This window comes from Polypterus senegalus, chromosome 4, assembly GCF_016835505.1.
Source record: "Polypterus senegalus isolate Bchr_013 chromosome 4, ASM1683550v1, whole genome shotgun sequence".
Lineage (NCBI taxonomy): Eukaryota > Metazoa > Chordata > Cladistia > Polypteriformes > Polypteridae > Polypterus > Polypterus senegalus.
This window is the reverse complement of record NC_053157.1, coordinates 80623351-80650134: the sequence shown is the minus strand read 5'-3', so window position 1 is coordinate 80650134 and position 26784 is coordinate 80623351. Positions and strand designations below refer to the sequence as shown.

Genomic DNA, 26784 nt, shown 5'->3' with positions numbered 1-26784 from the left:
GTATATTTGCAAAAACCCATTTCAATAAATGTTTATAGGACACATGTGGCACAAAAAGGTATAAGCAGGCTTCTCTGTTTTGCACTTGTTCTTATGTGAAAAACTGAAGTGTCATTCAGGCTCCCTATGTGCATTGCTGGGTCTACTGAAAACTGGAAATATAATATAATATAATATAATATTTTCATACCTACCTATTTCAAATATTACAAGGTTAAAAGTATGGAGCTTGTACTGGGTGCAAATGATAAAAGAGAGGAATCAAGCTTAAATGTGGCCCACATGTAACAATCACTTGCACTTCCACAGTCAGTCATACTATAAAAATTTAAAATTACCAATCAAACTACATTAGATACGAGACAAAAAAACAAAGTACAGTACCTGGAAGTAAACTAACATGAACACACCAAGAATGTTTACACTCCACAAGCAATTCATAGGCCAGGAGTACTGAAGTATAAGGCAGCAGCATATCACTGTTCTATTATAGCACCATATTACGTTGTATTAGAGCATTCAATTATTATCATAAGCACTATCTAAAGGGCATGTGTACATTTTTCTATTGTTTTCACTGCTTTTTGTCTGCTACTTTGTCTTTTCCCCCTATGTCCCAAAGATGTGCATGATACTTTGATTGGCAGCTCTAAACTGGCCCAATATGGGTGAGCAGATGTGTCAGTACAGATGCAGAACAGTCTGACTTGACAGCATTTGATCCATGTCAGAAAGCAATGCAATTGTAACCTGCCGTACTTTATGAAATCGCAAAATGGTACATTGTAATAATATGAGGCAATGAATGAAGAAAAATGAATTCAGTTTTCAAATAGGCCTTTCTTTTCAAATGGGGCATTCTGTATATGAATTATTCACTCATATCTAAAACTGTCACAATATGTTGTTGCCATATTGTTCAGGTTCACACACAGTATGTCTTGTTTTATTTTAGATTATCTGTGTATGTATAGATAGATAGATAGATAGATAGATAGATAGATAGATAGATAGATAGATAGATAGATAGATAGATAGATAGATAGATAGATAGATTCTTTATTAATCCCAAGGGAGAATTCACATACTTCAGCAGCAGCATACTGATAAAAAAAATATTAAAGAGTGATAAAAATGCAGGTATGTGTATATCCGTTATCCACATATTGTTACAAGTGATCATCTGGACAGAAAAGTTTCAACAGACAGCAAAGCGTAACATTTTGGATGGGTCAGATTTGGTCAGGTTTAGTTAATTTGACACAATCAGCAATTTGTTTTAAAGCTACACTGGAGGGCAAGTAACTGCTACCAAAGAGGACTGATATATTTCAGAAGGATTCAAGCTTGCTGAGAGGTGAGCTGGTCTGATTATTGTGTAAATGTAATTTTTTTTTTTTATTCAGTAGCATTTAGTTTAGATCCAAATTAGTGTTAATGCAGTCAATATCTCCCATTGTTGTAATTTATAGTACAGTACACGGTATAATCTATCCATAATGTACTCCTCTGAAAATTAAAGTAAACCTTCAGCAATTATGAGATATAATAATGTCTGGGGTCAACAAATGTTACCAGTAAAGCAGTTTTAATATTGTGCTATTTTACTGGATTCTGCTTAACAATACTATTAAAAAAATAATAATTAAAATGAAAAGTCAGGCAAAACTGATAAAAAGGAAATCATTATAATAAGATTATGCTAGAAATCTGCACTTTACATCATTTTGGCAGCGATTAATTAGTAATGCTTTTGTTAAGACATTTTGGTTAATGCAAATATTATCATCTTACTAATGTAATAACAATAAAAACAAGGACACAACAAAATAATAATAAAAACGTTAAAGTGAAATGCACGTTCACTGCACCCAGTATGTTTATTGATAGGGTAATAACAGCACTTCAGCACCTGATAGAGGTGTCTTTTGGTCTATAAATTCTTCTTTCTTGCATCAGCAGGCTTGAATTACTCTATCAACTTTTCATTTACTGTGGCTTCAATGAGAATAATTCAGTACATTATCCCAGTTTAGCCAGCTATTCAGATTTCAACGCTCACATTTACTAGCCTGATCTGATTCACTGAAGAGAAGAGCCTGATTTTGCCATCATTGGTAGTCCTTTGTGAGTTCAACCGAGATTCGCTTCTCTTGAGGACCCACACAGTTTCTGACAGCATTAGCAACACATCCAGTGATGACTTGCAAAAAGCAGCTGAACACTGACAATGTGTTTGGACCAGTTGCAGTAACAGAGAGAACAAGACTAGAAACCAGCCTTTAAGTGTCTGTTGAGGCTTAAAATTCACTTGTTTTTTCATGGGTGAGGAAGCGATCGTTTTCATCTGCATTGGCATCCTCCTCTGCTGCATTGTTTCGGCTCTTGACTGGATCCTGCTCCCGCTTCCCTTCCATACTGTGTCTAATGCCGTAACAGAAGTAAATCAAAAAACCTAACAGAGGGAATAAACAACAGCAATATATATGAATTACAATCCTTGTTCCAGCTAGGGCTTAGGAAAATAATGATGTTAAAAATCGTTAACATTGATTGAATGCATATTACAAAAATGCATACAGTGCCTATAGAAAGTGTTCACCCCCTTGAAATCTAACATTAAGTGACAGTTTTTAAATCTGAATTTTTAACAATGATCAACAGAAAAAAACAATTGGCTGTACCAGTGATAATTTAGGTATTTCCCATAAAAGTGAGTGAAAACTAACGTTGTAGCGGGGCTACATAATAATAAGTATTTGTTTTTTTTGGCCTGCGCTGAATGTGTTTTGTTTTCATTGTCCAGTTTGCTATACTATATGTGTGTGTCAGTAAATGTTGTCTCCATAAGTTAAAAAGGGAAGGATGATGAAGGGAGGCCGCAACCCCAAGATGGAAATTATCTGTTGAATCCACCAGTTACATCCGGGACAGTCTGTATTTAAACAAAAGGAGCAAAAGGCAAAGTAAGGAGGAGAGGAGAGAGAGAGAGAGAGAAGAAAAAGAATCATTTACGCATCCATATTTCAACTCATTTCCGTTCATCATACAAGTCCATTACTTAATTCGTAAGGATCCATATCATTATCATGACTGCCAGCATCGAGAAGTCCTGGGGTTTGGATGCTTATCAACCATTGCTGAGGACACTTACGGTAAGGTTGTTTTTTGTATTGTCGGGAGGAAGCAAAATATCACATCAGCCAATATTCAACTATTACCGGTCTTTATTAGCTTTTGGACTCGTTTATCGCTTTATCATTTCAATTGCCGTTTATCATTCATCTGTACTTGGGTTTCGTGTTTATTTGTTTATTAATGGGGGCAAGGGAGAGTTTTTGTAAATGTTGTGTTTTCGTGTGATTAATAATTATTCACTGGTGTCACTGGGATAGTGGTGGATTGTGTGCACATATATATTATTGAATATTCGACTGCACCAGTGTGTATTTATATCTATCATTGTCAATATATCCGGATTTGGTTTTACATATCTGTCTACTGTTTGCTTGTTATTTCGTCATGTCGGAAAAAATACGACAATCTGTGAGGAGTACGGCTTGTTATCATCTCAAGAGTCTTCAGGCTAGTCGAAGGAAATAGTCTTGGTGGTGTAGTGGCCGGTCTGGGTAAAGGGTCGACGGTCACAATGTGATTAGTTATTTGGAATTTTTGTATTTGTAGGATCACTTTGTTGGGGTCTGTTTTCACTTTAGCATTAAAAGTGTCTGTTTCTGTTGATCAGTGTCAAAAACACAAATTAAAACCACTGGGATTCAACATTGTATAACAATAAAATGTGAAAACTTATGGAGGGATGGTGGTGGAAGTACTTTTTTAGGCACCATATACACATACACACAGATATTCTTGTATCTACTGAGAAATATATTCAATGTTATAATATTTTTTTTTAATTTTAAATTCAACAGTAATATAACTTTTAATTTGTGTAAAAATATAGGTGCAAATGAAAAATAAACTTTATATAAATTTCACACAACTGATCCTTGGGATAAAAATAAAATGTGTAACCATATATATGTTGAGATGTATACTATGGTTTAAACACCATGTTGTTGACATAATTATTCCATAGTATATTAAGATGCTCTATGAAAATAAGCAAATGATACCAAAACCCTAAAGCCTGAAGTGGACATACTTTGGATGCAAGTATAACTAAAAGTACTTTATTTTAAAAAGTAAAAGGTAGTACAACTGAACAGTGGGTAATGCTATTAAAATGTCCCTATAGGTGTGGACTTTGTACATTCTTCCCATGTCTTTGTGGATTTTACACTGGGTTTTCTTTCTACATCCTCAAAATACTGTACACATGTTAACTAGCAATTGGTCTTTTGTGGGTGTGTGCATATGTGGGAGGTGCAAATGATGGGTGTCTTGTGCCTGATGCTTCCAGGATACTCTCAGGACCTCAAGGAACTCAATAAAGTGGGTTTGAGAATGTTATGTTATGCTCTGTATGTTGATTTCAGTATGTATTCAGCTCTCATTGGTAAAAGATAACAAGATCAAATCATATGTTGTGAAAATTACATAATATGGTATGGCTGCACTTACCAACCAACATCCAGATGGAAAATCGTATCCATGTGTCACCACTTAGCTGGACCATGAGATAAACATTAATAAATACACTAAGCACAGGTAAGAATGGTAGGAGAGGGACCTGAAAAACATAGTTACCCACAACATAATTTAATAAAATATATTTACCACACTGCAGGAAGAAAAAAAACAAGCAGTTTACTTCAAAGCCTAGTGACTCAGTAAGATAATATTCATAATTTTGCTTTCATAGCATATACACATTAAATGTATGTGTGTGTTTGAATATTTATTATAATCATCTAAACACTTTAATAACAAACTTAATCCAGTTTAAGCTCATGGTGAGAATCTTGATAATTTTCTAATGAAGTCAATTCATCTATGAAATTAGTACCGATACTTTTGATAGCATCAGAAAATACTCTTCCCAGAAAAATTAATCACCTTTCCAAAGCATCTCTGAAATCAATAGATCTTCATTCAGAATTATACATATATACATATAGTCCACATCAATAATGTTATTTGCTAAATACAATAAAGTAATTCTTTACATTTTGATGAATATAAAGTAATTTTAATGTAAGAATAATGCTACTCAACTTTATTTGCCTAAAATGTAAAAAAAAATATATAGCACAGGATACAGTCAATAACACAAGTAGAAAAAGAAAACAGTTTAAAGGCCCAGCTTAATTCTTTACTGTATCCAAAAAGAAAAAAAAAACTTTTTATTAGAAATATTAATTAGTCAATGCATGTTCAAAGTTTTACTGCATTGTTTTGCCGTAGAAGAGAAGAAGTAAATGCTGGAGTCACAGGAAAAAATATTTTTCATGATTCCATTGAAAGGTTAAGTGAAAGGAGATACAAAGCCTTGGGTCAGGCACCACAAAATCCTACAATACAATGCTAATATTAAACAATTATAACATGAACAATAATTTATTAGCTATACTAGTAGATATGCACATCTACCTATTTCCATATTGTTATGGCTAGTGTTCAAACAACATTTATATACATACATTTTTTTTCTATGATTTCATCACAACAGGCACACTATGCAAACAGTCTGAAGGCCAAGGAAGGCCTAAAATGACACCCCATTTAAGGGTGGTTCCTGCTCTGTGCCATTGGTGCCAGAATATGCTCTGGCTTCTTCGGTTATGATTTTGAGACCAGAAAAGCCCAAAAAAGGTCTGAAACCACAAGATTAGTCAAGAAGAGTGTACCCCCCCCAAAAAAACAGTATTTCTTAGTATAATCTATACAGTGATCCCTTGCTGTATCGTGCTTTGACTTTCGCGGTTTTGCTCTATCGCGGATTTTATATGTAAGCATATGTAAATGTATATTGCGGATTTTTCGCTGATTCATGGATTTCTCGGACAATGGGTCTTTTAATTTATGGTACATGCTTCCTCAGTTTGTTTGCCCAGTTGATTTCATACAAGGGACGCTATTGGCGGATGGCTTAGAAGCTACCCAATCAGAGCACGTATTACATATTAACTAAAACTCCTCAATGCTATAAGATATGCCTCCTGCGCGGTGCTCGATTGTTTGCTTGTCTCTGCCTCTATCTCACCCTCTCTGACATTCTCTGCCTGGACGGAGGGGTGTGAGCAGAGGTGCTGTTTGCACAGAAGCCGTTTGCCTAGTGGATACGGACGCTCCTCTAAGAAATGCCGCTTTATCGAGGTGCGTCCAAAAGCACAATTATTGATTTTTTGATTGTTTGCTTTAATCTCGCTCTCTCTCTCTCTCTCTGACGCGTTCTCTGCTTGACGGAGGATATGTGAGCAGAGGGGCTTTTGCACAGAGGCTGTTTGCTTAGAAGATAGGGACGCTCCTGTAAAAAATGCTGAAAGGCTACCTTCGCATTGATCCCTTCATTGCCGCTGCTTTATCGCGGTGCTTGCATACTTAAAAGCGCAACAGCCCTGTTGATTTTTCATTGTTTACTTTACTCTCTCTCTGACATTCTCCGCTCCTTATGCGCACTTTGAAGAGGAAGATATGTTTGCATTCTTTTAATTGTGAGAAAGAACTGTCATCTCTGTCTTGTCATGGAGCACAGTTTAAACTTTTGACTAAAGGGTGTTATTTCATGTCTAGAGGGCTCTAATAATGTTAAAAAACGTATTTAGAAGGTCGTAAACAGGTTTTCTATGCTCTAACTGCGAAAATATTAGATTTATAAATAAAGAATCCTACTTCGTGGAAATTCATTTATCTGTCTGGAGCGGATTAACCGCGATAAACAAGGGTTTACTTTATAACTGTGCGGAGAATATTTATAAATAGTGTGGGAGAGTTTCTAAGGGCTTAAAATATATAAAAATAATCATACAAACATATGGTTTCTACTTCGCGGATTTTCACCTCGAGGAGGGATTACTGTATATATAATTCACTAAGGCAAGACGACCATGGAAAGCACACCGGAAGGGGCGTGGATTCACTAAGCCGCCGACAAGTGAGACACCTATGGCGCACGCAGGAAGGAGCCACGCCCACCAACTCCAAGACCATTGGATATGACGACAACTCGCAGAGCCACGCCCACCAACTCGGACGTGACGACACAGAAAAAATGGCGTCATTTGTATTCGTCTGTCGTAGAGGCAACATGCAGCTCCGACCCACGCTGACTGTTCATAGAGGCATGTTTCTCACGGAGGTGAATTGCCATATGCAGCGTGTAAAAAGGTTTGCGAGGGGTATCCCATGGGGTCCTTAAAACATTCCTTTACAACTGAGGTTAGAACACAATGAAGTAAGCAGTCTTTAAAAAACAAATTTTCGGTTATGACCATAGCAAACTGTTTTACACACTACATACAGCAATTCGCATCCGCGACAAATATGCGTCTTCTTAGATGCTCCTGCACTTTGTACACACCCCCCTCCCACCTCACTACTACCGTGGTCGGGTGTCTTGGTGGATTATATATAGAAAGGCAGCCAAAACCAATGAAAAGTCTACGTGAGTCACAGGTGCATCTGAACTGTACAAAGACGACAACGACTCGAGTGACGAGTTGAGGAAGCAGTCTTTAAAAACCAATAAGCCCTGTGCCTCTGTTCCATTACCGTCTCACCTGCTTCACCAATGCAGGCCCCGCAACAGGGCAGCCAACCGGGTAACCAAAGTCTTTGTGTTCAGGGGGGAGTATGGTTACAAAGCTGAAACTTAAAGGAATTGACAGAAGGGCACCACCAGGTGTGAAGCCTTCCGCTTCATTTGACTCAACACAGGAAACCTCACCCGGCCCGGACATGGAGAGGATTGACAGATTGATAGCTCTTTCTCGATTCTGTGGGTGGTGGTGCATGGCAGTTCTTAGTTGGTAGAGCGATTTGGCTGGTTATTTCAGCGAGCGAGACTCCGCCTGCCAAATAGTTACACGACCCAACAGCGGTCGGCGTCCAAATTCTTAGAGGGACAAGTAGCTTTCAGCCACGTGAGATTGAGCATCAACAGGTCTGTGATGCACTTGTATGTCCGGTACTGCACGCGCGCTACACTGAATGGATCAACGTGTGTCTACCCGACGCGGGGAGGCGTAGGTAAGCCGTTGAACCCCATTCGTGATGGAGACCGCGGCTTGCAATTGTTCCCCACGAACGAGAAATTACCAGTACGTGCGGGTCATACGCTCGAAATGATAAAGTCCCTACCTTTTGTTAACCCCCTCCCCCGTTCGTGTGACTTGGTGGATTATATATAAAAAAGCAGCCGCAGGTTGGCTAGTAACAGTTATTTAAAAATGTGTTCAAAAACAAAAGAAGTGAATAAAAAAAAAATTTGAAGTATACAGAAATGTTACTTCCAAAAGACAAGTGAAAAGTGAACACAATCTAAGTCTAAAAAACAAAAAATCAGAAACCAATGGCAGAGAAAAATATCTAAAAACCAAAAGAATAAAAAACAAGAAATTACAAAATTTCAAAAGGATTTAGGAAAGGCAAGCAGAAGCTAATGTCTCAGCAATAGGCTGACAAATTTCAAGCCGTTATGCAGGCCAAAGGAAGATGTAACAGCTGCGGTGTCAAGGGAACCCACCACCTTTGGTGTAAAAGTAAATTCAGTTTGTAATTTTTCTTGCCTTTTATAACAGTAAAATATAATAAGTCAAAAACCTAAACAGGGTTTTGCCTCTGACAGAGAGAATATATTTGGAAAGTCCAGGGGCCTCATAACGGCGTGCGTAGAATTCACACTAAAACATGGAGTACGGACAAAAGCGGAAATGTGCGTACACAAAAAAATCCAGATGCATAAATCTGTGCGAACGCCAAATTCCACGTTTTTCCACTCCATAAATCACGGTCAGCGTGAAAAATAAAGCACGTGCACACACCTGCTGCCCCACCCCAACTCTTCCCGGAATTACGCCTCTTTGAATATGCAAATCAATATAAATAGCCCTTAAACTCAGTGTTCTGTGAAAAGACAATGGCAAAAGCATGGGGGAAAATAGAAGAATTTCAGTGAATAACAAGTGGAGAAAAGGGAAAAACTACTATTTGTTGGTTTAAACAGTGTGTCAGGGATGCCAGGGGCAACGACCCGGCCGGGATGCCGTGAGGGACTGGATGTGGGTCTAAGCTCACCCTGGATCACGTGGGGGCCGCCTTCCTGGTTGCTCCGTAATCGTGGCCCCCAGAGCAACCAGGAAGGCGGCCCCCACGTGATCCAGGGTGGGCTTAGACCCACATCCGGTCCTTCACGGCGTCCCGGCCGGGTTGTTGCCCCTGGCATCCCTGACAAGTGGTATAAACAACAAAAGGAAGTTGATCGTGTGACATAGAGTGTCGGAGAAACTCAAAAGCCCAAGTTCACAAAGTTGAACAGTGCCTGAAATAAAAAAAAGTTGTCAGGTATCAAAGTTGCCATGAAAAGGTGAGTCGTAGCCCACCGTCTGAGTGTCATATGAAAGCTTATTAGGGTACAAAGAAAAGAAAAAAAATAGGGACACAGTGAGAAAAATGCACAAAATGTCAACTTTAATCTTGAAATTTCCACTTTAATCACGTAGTTTATTTTGTCATTAAAGTAGAACATCATAAACTTCATCTTTAAATCGTTTAATTTACTAGTTTCTCAAATACCATCGTATCTGAAGTAGCACATTAAATGCCTTGTTTTGTATTTGATCTTCTATGTGCTCTATGTGTGTTGATCACTACATGCTTCTTAAACGGGCTTTCTCTTCCTCCAACAGGACACAGAATCCATTACATTTGTGATATTACAGCTCTCTGAATAATTAAAATACTGAGATGTGTACTTGATATTTTCATGATGACAGGAGTTAAAGCACATTATTAAACATGGGAGCATGGTGACGCAGTGATAGTGACGAGCTGGCACCCTGTCCAGAGAGTGTTCCTGCCTCCCACAAGATGCTTGCTGCACTGTGCGCAACCTTCAATGAAATAATTTACTGCAGCAGTACTGTCTCTTTCAAATGTACTAACCTCCAGTTCCTGTCCCTTCTTTTCTTTCTCCAAGTAACTAATCGCCACACAATCAGCTCTGTAATAGATGTTAAGCCATCTGTAAGCTTAGAACACCGATTTTTCAAAATGTTTAAGGAACATTTGTAGTACATGTTTAATTATTCTCTTCATCTATCCTTCCAGTGTTGCTCTGGCCCCAGCAAAAATACACGGCGAAGAAGGAACAATCCCTGAATGGGATACCAGCTTGTCACTAGTGCTGCGACACAGTGCCCTTGCATGTTTAATTATTAACAATATCAAGTCAAGCTGGGGAGCATGCACTGGTACAGTGTGTTGCCGCACCCACAACACGTCGAAACAGCTCGGGATCCTGGTTGGCAAACCCCCAGGCAGACACGCAGTCCAGTCCTACCCTATGGAAATGACCCTCTATCTGCTGCAGCCAGGTGTTACGTGGGCAACCTCTTGGCCTGGTCCAGCCACTTGGGTCCCCAACAATGGGGATCTTATGAGCCGGATCACCCTCAGGGAAACGTGCCACATGGCTATACTGCCGTAACTGATGCTCCCTCACAATGCAGGTAATGTGCCTCATTCAGGACTCCATGAGCAACCGCTCATTTGACACAAAGTCAAACCAATGATACCCAAGCATTTTCCAGACACAGCATCAAAAGAGTCCAGTTTTTGTCTCAGGTCACTGGACAGCGTCCATGTCTTACAACCATATAGTAAGACAGGAAGCACCAGGATATGTCCTTTTGCATAGATATTGGGAGCGCCACACACCCCTTTACAATGACCTCATGACCCCCAATGCTCTCCTAATCTGTCTACTGTCTTCACAAGAACAGTCACCAGAGACATGAATGTTACTGCCAAGGTATGTAAACCTCTCAACAAGTCAACAAACTCTCCGCAAACAGACATACTGCTGATGGCTGTGCCCAAGACGTCATTAAAGGCCTGGATCTTGGTTTTTATCCAGGACACTCTCAAGCCCAGACTCCTCAATCAGTCTCTCGAGCACCCCGATCAGAGTCTCCATTGACTCTGAGAAGATCACAGCATCATCAGCAAAGTCAAGATCCGTGAATCTTTCTTCACCAACAGATGCCTCACAGCCGCTGGACCCCATGACCTTGCCCAACACCCAGTCCATACAAGCACTGAACAGTGTAGGAGCAAAAGCACACCATGATGAACCCCAGAATCAACTGGGAAAAATGCAGAGGTCCTGCCTCCACTCTGCACAGCACTCACAGTACCAGTGTACATTCCAGCCATTATATCCAGCAACCTCAAGGGGATCCCCCGGACCCTCAGGATGTTCCACAGAGCAGCTCGATCAACTGAGTCGAACGCTTTGTGAAAATCAACAAAGGCTGCAAAGAAACTCTGCTGATATTCGGGTTTGCGCTGTATGAGAACCCTCAGTGCCAGGATGCAGTCAATGGTAGACTTCTTAGGCGTAAAACCAGACTGTTCCAGTTGCTGGTAGGTGAGCAAGTGATTATGGATCCTATTGAGGACGACCCTAGCAAGGAGCAGTGTTATCCCCCTGTAGTTGCTGCAATCCAGGCGATCACCCTTCCCTTTCCAGATAGGAATGACAAGTCCCGTTTTCCAGTCAGTTGGGATGTTGCCAGTCTCCCAAATGGAAGCAAAGATTGCTTGCAATGCCAGGGGGACAGCCTTACCACCAGCCTGGAGAAGTTCACCCCAGATACCACAGATCCCTGCAGCCTTTCCCCCACCTCAGTTGGTTCACCACCTGTGCAATCTCAGCGAAATTGGGTGGTTCACAGCTAATTGGAGGATCAGCCTCAAGAACCGTGGACCTAGAGATATCCAACGTCCTAGCTGGAGGATCAGCTTTGAACAATTGCTCAAAGTAGCCAGCCCAGCGGGTCACAACTGCAGTGTCATCCGTAAGGACCGTTCCATCAGCTGCCCTGACTGCGACTCTCCGAGGAACAGATTCAGATGTGCGTAATGCTTTGATTCCTCTGTAAGCAGGACGTGGGTAACTAGACCACAGATGGTGTGTCACTTGCTCACAGATTCCTCTAACAAACGCCTCTTTATCTGCCCTCAGAGCCCTCACAGCCGTCCTTCTCAGTTCCCAGTACAGACCAGAGTTGCCACTGAGCTGTGCACTGCGACTCCTCTCGATGATATCCTGGGTGCTCTGCGAGATGAAACACCTCCTTCTGGGAACACCAGTAACACCAACACAACCCTCAGCAACCTTCAGGGTCTTGTCACAGAAGGTCTCCCACATCACATCAGGATCGACAGTCGTACCCAAATCTGAAAGTTCCTCACACAAACTGTGCAAACTCATTAGAAACAGCTTGGTCTTGGAGTCTGGCCAAATCCAGGCTCATTTTCCTAGTAGGTGCTAACCTACTGGACCTAAGCTGGATCCTAAGAGTAGCAACAACAAGTCTATGGTCAGAATTCACAAACTGGGCACTTCTGTAGACCCTGCAGTTTTGCAAGAGCCTCCAGCGTCTGTCCACAAGGATGTGATCGATCTCCTTCACTGCACCACCAGTACTGGAGTACCAAGTCCAATATAGATTATTTAAATGATGTTAACATTTTATCTATATAATGTAATAAACATATTTTGCTGCATTTCATGTTAAAAATGATATCATCATCATATGTGAACATGCACTTTATAAAGTGGCTCAGGTTGTGCAATATTATAACTGTATCGCACGTTTACAGTGAGGTTATTGTACTAATAAGTACAAACAGCTCTACAAGGAGCACTTGATGGACTGATTGAGTGTGTTGATAGTTCTGGGGATGAAACTGTTTCTGAACTGCGATGTTCCTACAGGAAAGACTCTGAAGCATTTGCCATATGAGAGCAGTTCAATAGACAGTGGGCATGGCTGAGGCAGTGTGTGCTTGATGCTGTATACCAATAATTCTCTTTCTGATTAGATGCTGTAGAGCTGTGATTCCACACTCCGATACAGTGGGATAAATACTCTGAGTGGTGCAGTGAGAGGAAAAACGCTAAAGCAGCTATAGTATTTGGAATAGTTTGGCCATTCCGTGGACCATTATTGTTACAGGTTAATTACAATTAGATGCCTTAAACTAATAAACAATATGTGGTTAATTTCAGTGTATTTGATAAAGCCATGTCAGGGATGTGAAACTAAAAAAGAAAGGGAAACCACACTTGAACAAAAGCACTGCTTTGACGCTGGGTGCCACCAGTTTGCCACATCGAGCACAGAACTTGGGATTGAGCTAGTGTGAAAATGTGTGTGGCTTTACGCCAAGTTTAGGTTTTATACATAGCAATTTGAGCGGGGAAACAGGAGTACGCAACATTTTTGTGCATACGCACTGTTTACACATGAGGCCCCTGGAGATGCAGTAAGGGAGTAATGTGGACAAAAGACAAAGGCATGAAGTTAAAATGAAACCAAAAAGACATTTGAAATGATGTTTAAAAATCAGCAAATGCAAATGAAACAATACACAAAAGAAAGATGTCAGGAAATTACAGCTTGTAGCAGAAGGAAATTACATTTGTCTCAAACTGTAAACTGTTGTTTGTCTTTAGAAAAGAAAGTGATCCTTTTGTTGTAAAAGTACTGTTCTACTTCAGGAAAAAATAGACTTTTTCCAAAGAACACAGCTGTGAAAAATCTTCCATCACTTCACCAAAGTCAACCACTTTTATGTCTTTCTAGAGAACTGAATGTAGCATTTCTATGGCATGTGTAAGGTACGTGGTGAATCTTTTGAGGTTATTTTCAGAAAGGTATGTTTCTGTTATACTTTCTTTGGAAAAGGTTTCTATAATTACGCATTTTAAATAAAGCAGATCTCGGGTTATGCTTTCTCAGGTTTAAACTGCGGATTTTATGACATGTGAAGTATTGGTCTGCTTCTCTTCTCAGTGTATTACTTGAGAACAAATGGAAAAGGAGTTAACTCTTTTGAGGATTATATAGCCACACACTGCCCCATTTCAATTAGCTTTGATCTCTGACTTATAAAAGGGTACATTTTTTGGTATGGGAGGAAGATAAATACAGTATTTCTTTCTACTGCAATGCATATATGTGGACTATACTAGTGTTCCTTGTTTTGCCGTTTTTAAATTTTATTCTGTTTTATTGCTGTATGTAGCTTTGACTTTTCTATTTATAAATTGGCAATTATTGTACTGGATATCTGCCTGCTATAGTTGCAATTAATGTTGAAAAGGTATAGCCCCTTTTACTGTTGACACATGCTGGAACTCAGTCTCTGAGGTTTGCAGTCTGAATATTCCTATTTGACGAGTATTCTTTAATAGTTAGGCTTTGAAATAAATGTGACATATGTTAAGTTAAGCTACCTAGCCTCTGAAGTTTTACTCTGAAACACACGCTAAGGAATGGTGCTTAGCCTTTGAGGTTGTAACACTCTATGATAGCAACTTAGCCCCTGAGGTTTTACTATCAAGCGCACGTTAGTCAAACTGTACTTAACCTATGATTATTAGCCATAGATGTATTGTTTTCAAGGAGTTTATAAACTAAAGCTTTGCAGATAATAGTAAGTCAACCTAATTGAAATATTACATAACAAATTTATATCATGTAAAACTGGTATTTTTGATCAAAACCAATACATTGGAGCCAGACTAATGATGCATGCTCCTGTTCTTTCATTGGTTAAGAAACATGAGGCTATAGAGGAACTAGGTGAGTTAAAACTTAACATCTACCTAAAATCATGACCACTAACATACCTGCATAGTCAAGACCTAGAGTACCCCATTTAAGATATAAAGGCTAAAGATTTGGGGCTACAAAATGATGAATAAATAGGAAAACAAGGAGCAGATTATTTCTTGAATGATTGTAATAGCCTGCATTTATTGGATTGAGGATTAGTTTCCCTTGGTCGCATTTAGCCCAGTTAATTTGTTCCTTGCCTATTCATTTAATTTCTCTAAAGTAATATTTTTTAGAAAGATACCACAAAAATTCTCCAATTAGTTACATTTGCAAAATCTTTGCATAAAGTTATTTTCAGGAGTATATTAAAACATATTACCAAATTTTCCCTCAGGATTTCCTTTGACATCCTTATATTAAAATAACATTCAAACTTAATTACCTTTATACTTCACACACTTCTTTCCAGTGTTAGAAAACTGTTTATACAGTATATATATCGTCTTACTTACCTCCACACATGCAATAACAATTCAAAATTAAATAATAGTAAACTTAATCCTAGTATATTGGCCTAAAGATATGTATATCTTACTACTCTGGACTGTAAGAGGCACTCTTCAGGTATTACTGAACACAAACAAAGGCCAAGAAGGCCAAAAAATACAATATAAGATACAAGCACAAAATACAACAGTAAGGGAATGTAACAAAAGACCTAATATCACACAGGCTATACCTATGACAGATGATTACTCAGTCTAAGACATGGAATGGCTGGTCTGCTTACCCATAAATACTCCCAATGCATACTCTGGCTGCCTTACTCTTAATAACTCCTCAAACACCTTCCCAACATTCTAGCCTTTCTTTTTCTGATCTGTTGAATTTTGCCAATTATTAGTCTCCTGATTTTGAGTTTACAAGCTCTAGGGTCAGCTCAGTGTCTTTTTTTGGTGCCTGTTAAGAGTCACTTCCCAGGTCCCTGATGTGACATAGAAGCCCTGAGTTGGTATGCTTTAAGTTCACTCTAGTGCCTTTAGGTGTTTCCACAATGCAAAGACACTGATGAACTACAAACAAGATGTCCATCCGAATAAAGTTAGAGGAGGCCACACACACTGTGAAGATATCACAGAGTGCCTTTTAGTAGCTTGAGCAACTCCCATCATTATTTAAAAAGTTCAGGGCCTTGTGCAACCCTGCATCTGTCCAGAAGTGCCCCATGGTGGTTACAATCAATGTTGCCGCCTGCACTCTCTTTACCATATGTTAAATTAGACTCTCTGTCCACTAAGTATATGCCATCAGCAAAGATTACCTATCATGTCTATTAAAAACTATTAATTCAGTTAACACTGACAGCTAGATGTTATATGTTCAATTACGTCCTCTTACCAACATAATGGCAGGGGCAGAGTCACTTTGTGAGGTTGTCAACTACTAAAAGCAGCTCCTGGAAATGTAATCAGGATTTATGTATGCACATTTATGAAGACTGGAAAACAGCCGTGTGGTTATCATTTTATGCATTATTTGACAATTGATCATCCACCTAAGTAACTTAATATAATATTGTGTCAAACTGAATAGACTATAAGGAACACAATATACAATAAAAAATAAAGGTAACATAAGACCCAGGCTCCACAGAACAAACCTATAAAAGGAGTTTACTCAGGCTAACAGGTTGGATGTCTCATTAGGGGAACACAATGTGCCTGCCACTTATGCTTAATTGAGCAAATAAGCTTTTGTAGGGTCACTGGTCTATTGTTTTGTTATATATCAATAACACACCGATAGAAATCATAAAGGGAATTATGTCGGTACAGTGGTTTAAAATGCAGTCTCATGGATCCAGAATTTTTGGATCAGATTCTTCACCAGGTCATTGTCTATGCACATCACCTTGTATCCACAATGCTTTTTCTCTATGTACTCCTCTGCATTCCACTCCCATCCCCAAAGAAGTGTGTGTCAAGTAGTGCCCTGCTCATTTGGTGGCTTGACAGGCTCCATCCCCCTGCAAACCTGAACTGAGAATTTGTGAATACTTGGCATTTAATACACAAAAGAGAAAAATCCATTCAGAATTTGCTCAGCAATTCAGTGAGATGATTTGGATGGCCTGATACCAGTATGTGACAAGTCACAGCATCTTGATTAACATGTGTGTAAATTAAACGTTTTTAATAGGATGATAAAAAAATCAGACATTTTTAATCTAGGTGAAATTTAATAATCACATAAATCAGTGTTTCTCAACTTTTTGGTGTCATTGCCCATTTTTTCCCATGTAAGAATCTTAGTAACCCAGCAGGGAGTTGTGTGGTTTCCTTTGCTGAAGCAAGCGTGACTGGCAAAGTGGGTGGGTGGTGATTCCCCTTTGATGATTCAAGCACGATCCTCTGAGTTGGGGGATGATGTCCCTCTTGGTGAATCAAGCATGATTGTTACAGCTTGGGGGAATCAAGTGTGACAGTCGGAACCCATTTCAAACTGTAAAAAATAGCAACTCGCAACCCACCACTGGCAGCCTTTGACTCACTGAGCAGTTGAGAAACAATGACATGAATAAAATCATATAGCTGTGATCTGGTAGGTTGGTTGCAGATCACTGCCAGGTAACCATGTGAGCATGCCATGACAATTGTCAGATGTTTCAAATCCCCACCAGCTCTAGCCATTGAGGGTAGACAACCAAGCAATAGGCAACATGCTGTCCCTCATGGCAAAATTAAATTAGGTCTGCATTGCAAGAAATGGTAAACAAAATTAATTTAATAAAAAAAGCAATATATGGACTGTGGAACAATATACAACATGAGGAGACATGTATTTTCTAAGAAGCTGCTCTATTATTCTAACAATCAATAATCAATGATCATCCATTACTTAATACATTTTTCAGTATATAACGAGTCCTCACTTGGGAACACAAGTATTAGAAAATCCTTTTAGTTAACTCATTTTAGAATTACGTGACACTGTCCAAGAGGCAAAAAATGTGTATAGCATAAGGTAAGTGCACCAGATTAGAGTTACCAGCACTGTTGTGGGTAACACATAAAATTAACATGCATTATGTAGTCAGATTGCTTTTTAAAGTAACAAATAATCTAATGCTATACTTATTTTACTGGTGTAAAAATGCCTGTGTTACTTTTAAAATATATATATTGTGGAGGATGGCCGGCCGTTTATCCCGGCCAATACCCCCAAGCCGCCAGGTGGAGCCCTCCTTGCAGCATGGAGGTCCCCAGAAGACCAGCAGGGCATCATGGACAATGGAGTTTTTATGCACCGCCCTGCTGGATGCCATGGGGGCCACGAGAGGGAGCTGCAGGGAGGACTGAAGAGTTCTTCGTGCCTTATGACCCAGAAGTTCGTCATAGGAAGAGCGACGGGCTTCTGGGTTGAAAAAAAAGTACTATTTACCCTGACCCAGAAGGAATAAGGACTTGTGGACTGTTGGCTAGGAACACTTCCGGGTCAGGGAGTATAAAAGGACTGTGGGAGCTCCCAGACGGCGAGCTGAGCTGGGTGGAAGGGTGGCAACGCGCCTGGGAGCTGGAGGATTGTATTATTGTGTTTATTGATTGTCTCTTAGTGATTTATGAGTATAGTGGTGGAGAGTGTGCTTTGTGTACTGTGGCAAATTAATAAAGTCAACTGTTGAACTTTTACCTGGTGTTTGGAGTCGTAGACAGGGGTTCAAGGGGCGAGCGCCCTATCTACCACTATATATATATATATATATATATATATATATATATATATATATATATATGTGTGTTACTATGTTACTATGAAAGGTTATTCCTACAACAGTATTCCAAAAAAAAACAAAACAAAACATGAGTATGTTACTTTGCAGAAATGTTGCAAATAGGTTGCCTACTTCTGTAAGTGTAACATTGTGCACATGCGTGCTCTGGCCATCTGGTGACAGCTAGTGAGGGAGATGTTAAGCACATGTGTAGCATGTAATCAAGTAAAAAGAACTGAAGAGAAGTTATAAGACACATGTGTGTCAGGGAGCACTGTAATGGTTCTGATAAGATAAGAGATACCACATTGTCTTTCCCTCAACAATACAGACAGTGGAGGCCTGATCGCATCCTGCAATCCTCCAAGCCTTATACCTAGCAGGTCATGGCCTCTTGTTTTGGACTGACCTGGAGACAAGTCAGACATTGAGAGTGCTGCAGAGGCACACTTCACCGAAATGGCGATAGCACTGTTGATGGCAGTGCCAAGTATTTATGCTTTTATTATTTACATTTGGACTTTAAATGAAGAGTACTGGCATAGTCCCCCAACCTTTAAACCTGTGTGTGTGTGTCTCTCATTCTACAGTAGACATTTAATCTTGCATGTGCTCAGGGTTAAATTTAATCCACCCAGTTTACAATCAAATGGGACCAGTGATTATCACAGCACCACTGGGTGAAAGGCAAAAAGCAAACATAGTGGACAGTACGCTAGTCCTTTGCAGGGCTCAATCAATAATACATCCAAGCAGAAAAGATTGTGCTATGTGCAATGAATGTAGCAGAAACCTACGAATAAAGTGTTAGTTCAGTTTTAATCCAGTTATTTGCTCTCGATATGTGAAAACATTGTGTTTCGGTCTCGCAGCGGGCAGTGTTCATACCACAAATCTTCTTATGAGGCTTGCGCTGGGGATTGAAACTGGGAACGGCAAATGAAGGGTTAAACATATTTATAAATTTTGGCCGATTTTCTGGTCAGCTTCATAAAGGTTTATATATGAGCTTAGTCTTTAATAACAAATGCTGGCCAGTAAAATGTGCAGTTTTTTTATAAAAAAAACACACTGTAACACATTACCTTTTATAATAAGTAGGCATATAACATATTTGGTTACTTTCTTGGAAAGTAATGACTGTTATGTATCTAAATTACTTTAAGTAACATTTTAAGCCTATTCTAAGTAACATTCTCCAACAATGGTGTCCAGTCATTTCTAACAACACATGGAGAAACCGAAGTCTCTCATAGCTTCCCATTAAAAATGAATATCCAAGATCTTCTTTTTCTTCTTTCGGCTGCGCCTGCACATCTTGCTCTGTGACACCCAGCACCTGCATGTCCTCTCTCACCACATCCATAAACCTCCTCTTAGGCCTTCTTCTTTTCCTCTTGCCTGGCAGCTCTATCCTTAACATCCTTCTCCCAATATACCCAACATGTCCAAACCAACACAATCTCGCCACTCTGACTTTGTCTCCCAACTCTCCAACTTGAGCTAACCCTATAATGTACTTGTTCCTAATTCTATCCTCATCAAAATCTTAGCATTTGAGATAATCAATTCATTTCTTTTATTAATTAAAGAGAATCTATTATCTTACAATAGATTTTGTGTGATGTTTTAAGCCCATTTTTCACATATTGCAGCATTTTCACTATAAAAAAAGCTTTACTTGTAGTGATAAATAGTGTAAGCTATTTGCACTAACGTTAACACCTGTATTTGGAGCAAAACATCTTCATGTGACTTACCATGAATGAAACTTTTTGGTCTGACTGTGGTTGCCTCCAGACAATAAGCAGGCACACAGCAAACATCACGACACACACAGCAAGCAGACCCATCATCCAGGGCTCCATCGCAAGAACAGCATTTCCTTTATAGGTTGTGAGAGTGCTTGCTACACAGATCACTACGACTGTTTGAGACAAAAAATTAGATGACAATCAGTTAGAAAATTATGGGGTCCAGTTTAGAGACATCACATGATCAAAGAGTATGGTAAGCGTCTAAATCAATCACAGATTGTTCCCTAGCATATTATGCAGTAAATCAAATTGTAACAAGGAGAATATCTTTTTAAAACTTTTTAGAAATTAAAAATACTTCAACCTAAACAAACTTTAGAAAATGCATAAATTTACTGAACCTACCAATCCATTAACATGGTGTTTTTCAATCAATGGGTCCATTGTTTTTATTGGTAGTGACTTGTCAGTACCAAGACAAACCTTAAAACTTTTGGAATAAAGTCCTTTGGAGTGATGAGACCAAAAGTGAACATCACAACCATAAACACTATGTTTGGAGAGGATGCAACAAGGACCATGGTGAATAGTACACCATCCCTACTATGAAGCGTGGAGGTGGATCTCTGATGTTCTGGAGGTGTATGAGAATTGATGGCAAGATGAATGCAGCATGTTACTGGAAAATATTGGAGGAAGTTGCACATGGGACAAACTTTGGTCTTCCAACATGACAGTGATCCAAAGCACAAGGCCAATTTGACCCTTTGGTGGCTACAGCAGAAAAAAAAGTGAAGGTGCTTGAGTTGCCACCACAGTCTCTGACCTCAATTCTATTGAGCCACTTTGGGAAGATCTCAAAGATGCAGTTCATGCAAGGTAACCCAGGAATTTACAGGACCTGGATGCGTTTCGCCAAGAATGGGCAGCTCTACACCACCTGAGAAAATTGAGGGCATCATACACAACTATCACAAAAGACAGGGTGCCATCATTGATGCTAATGGGGGCAATAAACAGTAGTAAGAATTAAGGGTATGCAAACTTTTGAACAGGGACTATCTCATGTTTTGTTTAATGGTTCTGCTGTTCTGTGAAGCCTTATAGTTTAACTGAGATTCCATTAAAAGTAAATGAAATGTGTTTTGCCTGATCAGTCATCTTTTCTTTAAAATTTGGCACACATCTTGCAAATTCTGCCAGGGTAAATAAACTTATGAACACAACTGTATACTGTATATATGTATGTATATGTGTAATTCTAGTGACAGTAAATAAATTGAAATGGAGAAGTTTAGCATAACTTAAAAACTAGGAAAATTATGCAACCTAACCTACCTATGAGGCACACTGAAATGTTGACAACTGTTGATGATTGTTCTGTTGGCAGCATGGAAGGGTTGAGTATCATCTGCAGATTAAATCCTTCATCTTTAAGCATTGCAACTTGAGACTCTGACTCAATTGTTTCAGATTCCGCTTCATCTGATGTAAGATGTTCCTTCTCTTCACTCATTTTGGCTTTCTCATAATTTATGTCTGGCTGATATCTAAAAAATATATATATTGCAGTATTAAAAGATAATATTTTCCTTGAGTCCTTCAAGAATGTTAAACTCAATCTGATATTCATTGTAAGATGGAAACATACAGTAAAAATGATCTTTGAAAGTAACAGTTATTATCCACATAAATAAGTATATTGGTAATTGTGGTGCAGTTTTGCACCTTGCATGAAAAGTAAAACTATTTTAATTAAGTGGGACACATTTTCTTGTGATAACTGAATCAACATATAGAATTGATCCAACCATCCATCCACCTACTTCCTTGGCTGCCCACCAGTAGTATGCCTCCTCCCTGATCTTCTACAGAGCTTTCCATTCAGCTACATGTGCTGTCACCTGCCTTCAGCAATTCCTAGATCACACCACTGGATCCATCTTGTGCCACTCACCTGGGGTCAAAGGCAACATTATCTGTCTTACCGTCCTTAAGGAGACTCACTTGTGGCCATTGGATATAACCAATGGAATTTAGCAGCAGACAAGTACCTTGTGAGTGCCTAAAGGTAAGGGCTGTCTACCAGTGCCCCCTTTATCATACTTGCACTGGCTCCTTTCATGGCTGGGTGCTAATTTCACTAATTCTACTATATAGCATTTGTTTCTCCAACTTCTACCCTCTTTGTAATCTTAAGTTTAGCTTCTAAAGATACAGGTTTGCATTTTGGTGACATCCTAAGCAAATTATATTTTTACTTTTTAAAAATGTTAAAATAACTTAAGTACCAGTGAAATTACTAAGCATTAACATATAATAAATTTGGGTTCTGCAGTAAGCAAGGTATCAAAATCAGATAACTATTCTATGTATGCAATTTGCGCAATGACTACCAAAGCACTAATGCACGTTTTTTGTCAACTTTGCTATGAAGTAGCTTCATTCTCAGAGGATTTGTTAATCAAGGTATTACTGTATTCTAATTTTTTTTTTTCTAATCCTTCCCAAATTTAGGAAAGGTCTAAAAGTAAAGAATGGAAGAACTGAGTGAGTTTATATTAAAAATATCCTTATACAGAATGCAAAGTTAAAGATCTTAACAGTCATTTTTCAAAAGCTTTTACAGATTGTTCCCCTTTAACATGTTCTACAGTTGTGTTTCTTAACACTAGAATTACCAGAGCCTACGAAAAAACTCGTAATTCCGTCCCACCTTAAATTGCTTCTTAAATCCCTTCACACCTCTCCGCCAGCGCCCTTTGTCCTCTAAATGTGCTGATAAAGAGAAGCTAGGAGCAGCCGGCTATTCCATCCCCCCACCAATTTAGAACGTGCACGAACTTCTCTCAGCTCATGCCTTGATTGAGTATCTGGGAGTGAAGTGGAGTTTTAGAGTGGAAATAATAGATCGTTATTTGGAACACACGCATTTCTTGTCTGTTCCGTTTCTACAGTAATCTGTGTAAACACATTGTTAAAACAGAAACGTTTTTTATATTCTACTAGTAGATGACAAAATGTAGGCATAAACTATATAATGTATGAAGCCTGAAGTCCAAATATCAAAGAAACATTTTCACAAAAGATACAAATATAACACAACAATTGCGCTTTTATTCAAAAATATAACTGCAGAAACAAAAAGGCGCCTTAACATGCAACATTGACACCCATGTATTGTAATTCCCTCTGTGGTGCAATAGAATCAGTTCCCGCCTGGGAATCAAAAAGTCACGAGTTCGATCCTGCACCCCTCTGTTTTGAGAAGTAAACTGCTTAGTGTTACTATTTTTGAGTAAAAGCATACATTTGATTTCAGTCTGTAACAGCCGGTGCAATTTATGATCCTTGTAAAGGTTAGCTTTTTTTTTAATTCACTTTTCATTCTCCCAGTCGTGTTCAGAATCAATCCATACAACCCCGTCTGACATGGCTGTTTTCACATAAAGACGCGCTATAGCTCTGCAGTGTACCACGATGCATACTAACGCCCAAAAGGGATCTGACACACAACGCTGGCAAGCTGCCTTCTTCGTATCTCACTGTCACTTGATTTTCTTTTTATTCAGTTTTATTGAGTGTTCCTGCCAGTCCCCGCATGTTGCTGTATGCTGTTTCTTTTGTACTCCAGGACATGCAGAGGACAGAATGGTAAAGAGCAGTAACTTCGGCGCTATATGCAATAATCAGACACTCCCCATCTGCCTGTGTCACTCAAACACAGGAACATATTTTGGTGTAAAAGTATAACAAAAGTGCACTTTTTCCATCGCCTTTTCCTGTAAGAAGCAATGTACACACTTCTCTCTATGCTGTGGTTTCTATTACACACCTGAAAGAAAGAGACAATATATGTGAAAATATCATCGCACTAATGCAATATTATTTGAAAACGAACAGCGTCAGATCGGTGTGAATTTATGCAGGAACTGGAAATTCTCTGATGTGGGACCTTCCCCCAGGGAAGAAAGTACAGTGTCAGGTGCTCATTCAGTGTAATAGGAACCATAGCACAGAGAGGTGTGTGCACGGCAACAAGTACACATGTCGTAAATGTAGGAAGGACGGTGCTTGGGTGTGTGGGAACTGTTAATATTTGAATGTGATGATTTTATATAGCACGGAATGGAAATCAGCACTTCTTAGCATTGCACCATGCAAGCTGTCGTATCAATCGCCTACTGTAACTTGCTTTCTTTTTTCTTCGGTTATACAGGTAGTCTTGAATAAAAGTGCACTTGTTTTGTTTGCGAAATGAAGTGTCTGCGTGCACTTTTCGTGGCATTACACGTGTATTTTTTGAGCATGCCCGTTTGAGCATGCTCAAACACAGGAACATATGTTGGTGTAAAAGTATAACAAAACAATGGGCAGATGGAGAGTGTCTGATGATTGCATATAGCACCGAAGTTACTGCTCTTTACCATTCTGTCCTCTGCATGTCCTGGAGTACAAAAGAAACAGCATACAGCAACATGCGGGGGCTGGCAGGAACACTCAATAAAACTGAATAAAAAGAAAATCAAGTGACGGTGAGATACGAAGAAGGCAGCTTCGCCAGCGTCTGTGTGTCAGAACCCTTTTTGGGTGGGGGGCGTTAGTATGCATCGTGGTAAACTGCAGAGCTATAGCGCGTCTTTATGTGAAAACAGCCATGTCAGATGGGGTTGTATGGATTGATTCTGAATGCGACTGAGAGAATGAAAAGTGAATTAAAAAAAAAGCTAACCTTTACAAGGATCATAAATTGCACCGGCTGCTACAGACTGAAATCAAATGTATGCTTTTACTCAAAAACAGCAAGACTAAGAGCAGTTTACTTCTCAAAACGGAGTGGTGCAGGATCGAACGCGTGACCTTTTGATTCCCAGGCGGGAACTGCTTCTATTGCACCACGGAGGTAATTACAATAAATGGGTGTCAATGTCGCATGTTAAGGCGGCTTTTTGTTTCTGCAGATATATTTTTGAATAAAAGGGCAATTGTTGTGTTATATTTGTATCTTTTGTGAAAATGTTTCTTAGATATTTGGACTTTAGGCTTCATACATTATATAGTTTATGCCTACATTTTGTCATCTACTAGTAGAATATAAAAAACTATTCTGTTTTAACAATGTGTTTACACAGATTACTGTAGAAACGGAAGAGACATGAAATGCGTGTGTTCCAAATAACGATCTATTATTTCCACTCTAAAACTCCACTTCACTCCCAGATACTCAATCAAGGCATGAGCTGAGAGAAGTTCGTGCACGTTCTAAATTGGTGGGGGATGGAATAGCCGGCTGCTCCTAGCTTCTCTTTATCAGCACATTTAGAGGACAAAGGACGCTGGCGGAGAGGTGTGAAGGGATTTAAGAAGCGATTTAAGGTGGGACGGAAAAACAAGTTTTTTCGTAGGCTCTGGTAATTCTAGTGTTAAATGACTGTCAGAATTGGGGGGGGTGGTGATGGAAAATCACCACCTACAATCACAATCAGAGCAGAGTAATGTCAATTGCTTAAACTGGCCACAGCAACTCATCGTAAGACACTTTGCAAACTGTATGTGTTCCTTTCCCCCTGAATACAATGGTAAGTTATAACCATGGCAACCAACTACAAAGTTTAAGAAACTATGAAATGTTTAAAAACATTTGCTGCTAAATCCCCAGATAAAGGTCTTGGGAATCCCCACATGATTTCTAAGGAACAAGCTATGGCAGAGACAATCTTAGAAATTTTGAATAATACAAAATTAAAATTATATGAAAATGATCTGGGCTGAAAAGAGTGATAGCCGTGCCTCTGGCGGTCAATCACATATTACACTGTTATATTTGCATCTCTTCAGTCATTGACACATTCCATGATTAGAGATTTTACGTGGAGATTACAATGGCTAGAGAAAAAAAAAACATTATTTCCCCTTTTAAACCTTATACAAAATTTTGATAAAAGGACTAGTTAGCATTAATTTCAAAGCAGTCAGACACTGTTACAGTACAGGTTTTTGGTAGAGGGTATGGATTGGAATATTAAAAGATTACTATCTGATGCCTTTGCCTGTGTTTTTCTTCAGCAGATATCATTTTTATTATCTTTTTTTTGTCCGAGAAACAAAAAAGTCACAGCTGATACATTGTCTGTAAGGGATGTAACTGTTGGGCATAATAATACAGTATGAAAGTTTGGTACATTTTCGTTTTGTTTTTCTTTCTAATTGTTATTTTTACACTGACACCACTGCATCATTATTTTCTTTTTGTTTAGGTTGTGAGTTTCCTCGTTTCACTGAATTGCATAATCACTATTGCCTGGAATGTGACATACCATTACATATTGTTATTGCCACAAAATTCGGGTTTTGAGATTACTCTCTAAAACACAATTTAATTTTGCAGTGGTTTCTTAAATTTAGGTTTTCCTTATGGTTTTTAAACTTTTTGCTTAATTTTTTGACCTAGCTTTCGGTTTTTTGGCTTTTGACAAAAAGTTTTTGCGTCTTTCTCTTATGC

At 39.1% G+C, this 26784-nt stretch overlaps 1 protein-coding gene across 10 annotated transcripts in view; it reads right to left on the bottom strand.

Annotated features, from left to right (window-relative positions):
* Nucleotides 1–1571: 1571 nt before the first annotated feature.
* slc7a2 (solute carrier family 7 member 2) overlaps nucleotides 1572–26784 on the bottom strand; it is a 324691-nt gene continuing 299478 nt past the window's right edge. For all 10 annotated transcript variants that reach the window (XM_039750935.1, XM_039750942.1, XM_039750937.1 and 7 more), the window contains 4 exons: nucleotides 21621–21832; nucleotides 20286–20452; nucleotides 4585–4693; nucleotides 1572–2455 (listed from right to left, as the gene is read on the bottom strand). In XM_039750935.1, coding sequence (XP_039606869.1) covers nucleotides 2301–2455; nucleotides 4585–4693; nucleotides 20286–20452; nucleotides 21621–21832 — 643 coding nt within the window. In that variant the 3' untranslated portion in view covers nucleotides 1572–2300. The remainder of the gene's footprint in view (nucleotides 2456–4584; nucleotides 4694–20285; nucleotides 20453–21620; nucleotides 21833–26784) is intronic.